Source organism: Cebus imitator, unplaced genomic scaffold, assembly GCF_001604975.1.
Source record: "Cebus imitator isolate Cc_AM_T3 unplaced genomic scaffold, Cebus_imitator-1.0 Scaffold397, whole genome shotgun sequence".
Taxonomy (NCBI): domain Eukaryota; kingdom Metazoa; phylum Chordata; class Mammalia; order Primates; family Cebidae; genus Cebus; species Cebus imitator.
The window spans coordinates 527,053-535,896 of NW_016107712.1; the positions used below are offsets into that span (position 1 = coordinate 527,053).

The following is an 8,844-nucleotide window of genomic DNA, read 5'->3' on the forward strand; positions in this document are numbered from 1 at the left end:
TTTCTCTCTCTCTCTCTCTCTCTCTCTCTCTCTGTCTCTTTCTCTCTGTCTCTTTCTTTCTTTTCTTTCTTTCTTCTTTCTTGATGGAGCCTTGGTCTCTCGCCCAGGCTGGAGTGCAGTGGGGCCATCTTGGCTCACTGCAAACTCCACCTCCTGGGTTCAAGCGATTCTCCTGCCTAAGCCTCCTGAGTAGCTGGGACTACAGGTGCATGTCACCACGCGCACCTAATTTTTTGTAGAGATGGGGTTTCACCATATTAGTCAGAATGATCTTGATCTCCTGACCTCAAGATCTGCCCACCTTGGCCTCCCAAAGTGCTGGGATTACAGGTGTGAGCCACCGCACCCAGCTCAGTATCACCTTTCTTGTAGATTCACATGTGAAGGAACAACTCCATATTTTCTAAAAGGCCTAGAGAACATATATCAGGTGCCTCTCCCCTTCCCTTTTGTGTGTCACCATTATGGTGAAATATGGGAAGACGGTGGTTCACAGTAGCCTTTTAATCAAGACTAGCCATCATCATCATCATCATCAACATCTATGTTGGTATTGTTCAACAAGGTAAGTCTTCAGATAATTACATATTTTGATCATTAATTTTAACACTACATTCTTAAGCTTTAAAAAATTAGCTTCTTTGTGCCATTTCTTTGTCACCTCTGAAATGGAGATGTGCCTTTCTATTTAGGGACTTATTTATCTTAAAAGGAGCTGTGAGCAGTAACTGATGTTTGCAAACTCTTTTGAAGATGAACAGTATTAAATGCTATATAATCACTGCTGTTTTTAATTTCCACCAAAGGTTAGGCATCATAAAAAGGGAAAGCACCATAAATTGATCCATCTACAAATTGGCTGTAATGATTGGTTTCCTACTGCACATGCTTTCTTTTTATGGCCATTCTCTTGGATCACCTTATGGTATTTCTTGGTCCAAATAAGTGTTTAAGGTCATGGCTTACAAAGATGTCATCGGTAAGATTTGCAACAAATAATGACACATCAAGAATAAATGATTTATAAATGGAAGGAAATTATAGCATATCATCAAAGCCAGGGAGTTTTAGGTAGAGACTTGTTTTTAATTTTACTGCATTGCTTAGCTTACCAGATTTCTCAAGAATCTCCAGGAATGAAAGGACATCTGTCAAGCTTGATCAATCAAGGCCAATTGACTGGCTTTCTTTTCCAATGTTCTTCAAAGCCATTGTAGTAAAAATATTTTTTAAAATTTAATATCACCTATAATTTCATCATACTTTTTAATATTTTAAAATTCACCCAACATCTACTGAGTACCTATTAGCAGAGAAAAGCCTCATTCCCAATGCTACACTCTTATTCTCATGGAGCTTACACTCTGCTGTCAAAGAGAAACATGGAAAAAAATTATCAGACCTTGGGCAGTGAAAAAAGTGCTATAAAAACTGTGGTTTCAAAATGCTGGGAACTATGTGGAAGAACCATTAATTTTAACAGAAAGAATCCAAAAAGGCTTTCAAGTAAAAGGTTATGTTCAAGCCAGGCATTACAGGTGAAGAATTTTGAGGCAAAACGTTGTCTAGTAGTACGTTAGGTCGTGAAAACAATGTAAATAAAGGTGAAAAGATGTTGATAGTAGGTGGTATGTCTGACGAGCAACAAGCAGTGCCCAGTGCCTAAGAGCAGGGGACTCCTGGATTACTGTGGGAGAGTGGAAGGTAGAAAAGACTGGAAGCAGATCACAGAGAGACCTGAAATCATATTATGGAGTTGAGCTTATTCAGTAGATGGTGGGAAGCTAGTGGACATTTAGGGGGCGAGGAGGAACTTTGACCCACGTTTATGGAAGATAACTTTACTAGGAAAGGTCAGGGAGATGAGAGGTTCTAGGCAAGGAAACTAATTATAATAACTAAGAACTCTAAGTTACTAAGATGCCAGGCATCACTATGTTAATTATAATTATTATATTAATTAATATTATCATATATTAATATATTAAATTAAAGCTGGATGTGGTGGCTTACACCTGTAATCCCAGTGACTTGGAAGCTGAGGCAGGGGGAACATTTAAGGTCATGAGATTGAGACCAGCCTGGGTGATGTAGGCAGACCCTGTTTCCAAAAAAATTTTAAAAATTATCTGGGCATAGTGGCTTGTGCCTGTAGTCCTAGCTCCTTGGGAGGCTGAGGCAGGATGATCATTTTGAGCCCAGGAGGTTGAGACTGCAGTGAGCTATGATCATGCTACTGCATTCTAGCCTGGCAACAGAGCAATGTTCTGTCTTTTAACAATTTGTATAATAAAATTATATAGGTGTTTTGTATAATTTATTTACTTAATTTTCAGAAGTTCCCTGGAGTGTAGGTAATATATTTATTTTACAGTCATAAGTCCTCAAGGTAATGGAGGTCTTAGGTAGTGGAGTCCAGTGGTATGGAATTGGAAATGAGGTGATAGAAAAAACTATCTGAATGTAGAATTGCTACTACTCAGAGTGACTGAATGTGGGAGGTCAGAGAGGGAGAAATTGAAGATGACGCCAATCTGGGTACCATTCAACAAGAAAGGGAGCATAGTCAGATAAATTTGAGATTAGTGAATAAGGAATTCTGCTTTAAAAGGTTGGATTTGCAATGTTGGTAAGACCACGCAGGTGGAAATGTGGAACTGGTTGTCAGGAATGTAAGTGTGCGATTAACATGAGGTCAAGTGTGCAGGTCTGGGCTAGGAGTAATCAGAACCTCTGTGTGAAGGGAAGGGGAAGCCATAGGACAGGGTATAGAACAAGGAGAAGCCAAAGAGAGAGAGGGAGAGTGTCCATCTGGGGTTGGGGAGGGCAGCTGGAGAAGGAAGAATCAGGAAGTTGGGGGAAACTGCAATGTGGAAGAATTGTGAACAAACAACCCAGGAATGGAGAGAGCTTCTGAAATAATAGGTGGTAAATAGGGTCATTTATTGCACACCAGAGAGGGAGTCAGTGCGGAGAGAAAGAATTGCTTTATTTGGTAAGTAGAATTTCATGGGTAATTTTTGAAAAAACATTTCAGTGGAGTGAAATGATCAGGAATTGAATGTCAGGGGTTTAGGAATGAGGGGATGGTAAAGAAATCTTGTGGACTGCAAGAGATCAAGGGGGCTTTTTATTAGGATAAGGGGAGCCCTAAAGAAGCTAAGGGAAAAGGGCAGTAGAGAGAGATTAAGAAAAAAACGAGTGGAAGATAGTTTGTTGGCTGTAGTACCAAAGCAAAATAGAAAGATGACCAGAACACAGAGAGGCTGGCAAAGGAAAGGGTTAAGAATTTCTTTTTAATGATGGAAGATAACAAGAAATGAAATGTGGATGGACACACTAAGAAAAAGTGAAATCTAATGGTGAGAAGTTGAGGAAAATTTTTTCTTTTCTTTCTTTTTTTTTTTTTTGAGAAAATTATTTTCCGAGAGTCTATTCTCACCGAAGCCTTACAGTCCATCTGCAATAAGTTTTACATTCTCAAAGAGCCTTGCACTTTTCCTTCAAAACATTCATCATACTTTTAATTAGTTGTTCAGTATCTGGTTTCAGCACTAGATTGCAATCTACTCTTCCAAGAGGGTGGCCATGGCTGTCTGCTGAACCTCCAGCACATGGAAAGAACTGCACGTCTGGCACACAGGAAATGCTCAAAAGAGATTTGATGTATAAGCGCTTTACAGAGTTGTAGATTCTCTTTGTCTCTCTCTGTCTCTCTTTCTCTGCAGTGCTGGAAAATGCCCGAGATACAATAGGCTTGACAAATACTGCTAAATGAATGAATATTCTCAGTGAAATGGGAAGTAGTCTCATCTACTGGGATGATAATAACTACATTTTGAGTTCTCACAGTGTGCTAGGCACTCTGTTAAGTACTTAGATGCTAGATGTTGTAACAAGTAACCACAGTATTTTAGTGGTTCACATAATAAAAGTTTATTTCTTACTCACTGACATCATGAAAGCACTGCTCCTGATTTCTAGGCAGCTCTTGTTTCAGAGATGTAGACTCCTTATTCCAGCTGTACCATCTCTTGTTCCCTTACCTGCAAATGGGGGAAGAGGATGAGAATGAGGCTAGGTTCCACACAGGCTAGGAAGCCACTTTCTAGGGATGGCTCTGTATTACAGAAATAAGAACATGAATTGGTGGACACTTAGCCATCACTTTCACGTATGAGTTATTTACTATTTACAATACCTCTGTAAAGGAGGTCCTGTTATTACCCTCATTTTACAGATAAATCTACCAAGGCTTAGACCTGTCCAAAAATAATAAGGTTCAGATTTGAGACTTAAAGTCAGGTTCAGGTCCATCTGACTCAGTACCTTCTGTTCTTACCTGCTAGACCTGTGGTTCTCAAGTGGTGATGATTTTGCCCCCATGGAACATTTAGCAGTGCCTGTAGACACTTTTCAACGTTGGAGGAGGGGTACTGACTTCTAGTGGGTAGAGGCCAGGGATGCTACTAAATATTCTACAATGCATAAGACACTTCATCCTCCAACCACAAGCTGATCCCAACAAAAACGTATCCAGATTAAAATGTCAATAGTGCCAAGATCAAAAAACTCTGGACTCTGTACACCACCATGATGGAGGAGAGTGGAGGCAAAACGTGATTGAAAAGATTAAGAACAACTGCTGTGAGGGATGAGCTAAGTGTTACTTATGAAAAGATATAAAGGATTGGCAAAGAGCAGAGAGGTGCTGGTGGTTGTTGAATAGGGAAGAAGGTAAGTGGTCCTATTTTCTATCAGCTAACCTGGTATTTCTGGGAATTGTTAGTATTTTTAAAGAAGTAAATGATTCATACTTTACAGGGTGAATATATTATTTTTGAATTCATTTTATTTCTGAACTCAGGGAGACAAGAGTCGTCCTTTTATTACATCCAGTCCTACAAATGGGGCTGAAACTGTTGCAGAAGGCTGGGTCTCTCAGAACCCTTATAGCAATTATTTTGGTGATGTACATTTTTATGACTATATCAGTGATTGCTGGAACTGGAAAGTTTTCCCAAAAGCTCGATTTGCATCTGAATATGGGTATCAGTCCTGGCCATCCTTCAGTACATTAGAAAAGGTAAGTCATTGTTTGATGTTTTAATGTTTCAGAATGGTAGGCTGTGGGGATGTGGGCATGTGTTCTTTCTGATCACTGGTTCAGAAAATCACATGAAACCTACATCTTATTTAAATGAAGGTTTGAGAAGAAGATGGAGGAAAATAAATTTTTTAAACCTTTGGGGATTACTTTTCTATACTGCTTTTACTGTGTTCCTTCAGGAGCACTGAAAGTGCTAAATGGGAGCCCATGGTTGCTTAAGCATGACTTATTATTACACATGGAAATAACTCTTACTTGCTACAATAAGTCTTACTTGTAAATCCTTTCCTGCAACTGTTTTACCATTTACAGATATATAGAACTGGATATTTCACTACAGTAAGAGGGACAATTGTGATTTAAAAAACCCTTTGTCTAATATTATCTTCTTACCTTTTCTCTCCTTCTCCTCCTCTTCCATTCCCTCATCCCTTTCCTCCTTCTTTTTCATCCTGTTGTTGTGTTTTATTTTCTGTATGGATTTTCACTTTCTCCATTCCTAATGATTCAGTTTCAGCATTGTGTGTGTTCTTCTTAAAATAGCTTTATTGAGATATAGTTCACTTGCCATACTATGCACCCATTTAATGTGTACAATTTAATAGTCTTCAGTATATTCACAGAGATGGGTAGCCAGCACCACAATCTAATTTTAGAACATTTTTATCACTCAAAAGAAACCCCGAACCCATTAGCAGCCACTGTCTATTTTTCTCTATCCCTCCTCCCCAGTCTCAGGCACTACTAATCTACTTTCTGTGTCTGTAGTTTTCCCTGTTCTTCATATTTCATGTAATTGGAATAATATGATATGTGGTCTTTTGAGGCTGATTCTATGACTAATTGTGTTTTCACGGTTCATCCATGTTGACCATATATTAGTATGTTCCTTTTTTTTTTTATTGCTGAATAACATTCTGTTGCATGAATATACTACATTTGGTTTATCTATTTATCAGTTGATGGACATTTGTGTTATTTTCACTGTCTGGCTATTATGAATAATGCTGCTGGGAACATTTGTGTGCATGTTTTCATATGAATATATGTTTTCAATTCTACTGAATATATATCTAGGAGTGGAATTGCTGGATTTTTGGTAGTTCTATCTTTAACATTCTAAGGAGCTGTCAAACTGTTTTCTGCAGTGACTGTACCATTTTGCATTTCTACCAGCAAGGTATTAGGGTTCCAATTTCTCTACATCCTTGACATTTTTTTCTTCACATTTCCCTGGGAATTTACATTTACAGGAAATTTGCATATCCTTGATGGCTAATTGTGTTGACCATGTTTTTCATGCGCTTACTGGCCATTTGTATATCTTCCTTTGAGAAATGTCTGTTCAAATGCTTTAGCCATTTATTTATTTATTTATTTAAATAGAGACAGGGTCTTGCTTTGTAGCCCAGGCTGGTGTGCAGTGGAGTGATCATGGCTCACTGCAGACTCAACCTCCCAGCCTTAAGCAATCCTCCTGCCTCAGCCCCGAAAGAAGCTGGGACTACAAGCATGCACCACCACACCCAGCTAATTTTTGTATTTTTTGTACAGATGGGGTTTCATCAAATCATAAAGTCTGGTCTGAAACTCCTGAGCTCAAGTGATCTGCCTACCTCGGCCTTCCAACCTGCTGGGCTTACAGGAGTGAGCCACTATGCATGGCCTGGTCATTTTTAAATTATTTGTCTTTATTTTATTGAGTTGTGAAATTTTTAAAAATATATTCTGGCTATAAGATTTCACCATTCTTTAATTTGGCAATAATTACCCACTTCACTTTGAGGGAGACCCAGGAGGAAATCACGGTACTGTAAGAGGACACAGATAGAACTCCCACCCCCCAGTGCTTTGATTTCCTCCTGGGTCTCAGTCAAAGTGGAGTGAGTAGATTATTGGCAAATTAAAGAATGAGTATGTGGTACACAGCAATTATTCAGTAAATATTCTTGCTTCCTTCATTCCTTCCTTCCCATTCTCGACAATAAGTAGCTGGGTTCAAACTTACTCTGTCTCCAGAGCTGATAGATTTTCTTTCCATCAAGCTTTAGAAAGATTAGTATTAGAAATTGCTAAACTTTTTTCCTTAAATCTATAATAATTTCTACTGGCTCCTTCAAATAATGGAATTATTTTATCCCATGTTTTTGTGAAATGCCTGGTGATGTTCAGAGATAATAAACACTATATTTTAAAATAGAAAAAGTTGAAGATAAGTGCGGCTCATTATGATTCATTCGTTATCTCTTGATTTAATCATCTCTTTTTAAGCCACCCTGCTTAGTTGAGAATTTGAATAGGTGATTGGAAAAATAAAAGAAACCAAAAGAATAACTACATAAAACTTTGGCTCTTTTATTTACAAGCTTTTTCATGTATTCAACAAATCTGTCAAAACATATCTCTTTAATTGGGGATACATTACTTTTTCATAAAATACTCAACATGCGATTATCAATATTGCACACTGATTAAAAGTTTGAGCTTTGGAATAAACAGAACCGATTGAATATGACATCTGCCACTCACTATCTGTATCATCTTGGACAGATTATTTAATCTTTTTGAATTTCAATTTCCTCATCTGTAAATTGGGGTTAATGGTAGCAAATACCTCGTGTGTGTGTGTTTGTGTGTGTGTGTGTGTGCGTGCGTGCGCTCGGGCGCGCAGATATGCGTAAGTGTATGTGTTCATGAGTAAGATTAAGTTAACTAATACATTGAAGCACTTAGCACTGTTCCTGACACAGTGAGAGCCCATGAAATGTAAACTATTATTACTGTAGTATACTCCATTTTAACCATATGATTTGTATGAAAGTTTCATTTCAGATCCTTCTGGGTTTAATGAACTAGGTACTGGAGCTATACTGAATTAGATTTGGGTATTGAACAAGTTATTTAACCCTTCTGTGCCTGGTTTTCACATCTGTAAAATGGGGTGGTAATAGTATCTACTACTAGAGTTTGTTTTGTTTTCTGTTTTGAGAGAGGGTCTAGCTGTATCACTCAGGCTAGAGTGCAGTGGCCTGATCACAGCTCACTGCAGCCTCATACTTGTGGCCTCAAACAATCCTCCCACTTTAGCCTCCAAGTAGCTGGGACTACACGCATCTGCCACCACACTGGGCTAATTTTTAATTTTTATTTTTGTAGAGATGGGGTCTCACTATTTTGTCCAGGCTGGTCTTGAACTCCTGGGCTTAAGCAATCCTCCCACCTTGTGGATTACAGGTGTGAACCACTGCATCTGGCCAGGTTTTTATGAGTATTAAATAAGCTAATATTCTTTTTTTTAAGTTAATATTTTTTTTCCCTTTTTTTTTCCCATTTATTTATTTTATGGCATTTTAGGTTTTGGGGTACATGTGAAGAACATGCAAAATTGTTGCATAGGAACACACGTGGCAGTGTGATTTGCTGCCTTCCTCCCCATCACCTACATCTGGCATTTCTCCACTTGCTATCTCTCCCCAGCTCCCCACCCCCCACTGTCCCTCCCCTATTTTCCCCCAACTGACCCCAGTGTGTCGTGCTCCCCTCCCTGTGTCCATGTGTTCTCATTGTTCAACACCCGCCTATGAGTGAGAACATGCGGTGTTTGATCTTCTGCTCTTCTGGCAGTTTGCTGAGAATGATGGTTTCCAGGTTCATCCATGTCCCTACAAAGGACCCAATCTCATCGTTTTTGATGGCTGCATAATATTCCATGGTGTATATGCGCCACATTTTCC

General features: G+C 38.8%; 1 protein-coding gene across 2 annotated transcripts in view; it reads left to right on the forward strand.

The window, feature by feature from the left end:
* Window positions 1-8,844, forward strand: part of MANBA (mannosidase beta) — a 113,957-nt gene that overhangs the window by 77,454 nt on the left and 27,659 nt on the right. Inside the window, exon 12 of one of the 2 annotated variants that reach the window (XM_017508659.2) lies at window positions 4,868-5,086. The exons of the other annotated variant lie outside the window; for it this stretch is intronic. Coding sequence (XP_017364148.1) covers window positions 4,868-5,086 — 219 coding nt within the window. The remainder of the gene's footprint in view (window positions 1-4,867; window positions 5,087-8,844) is intronic. 2 annotated transcript variants of the gene reach the window in all.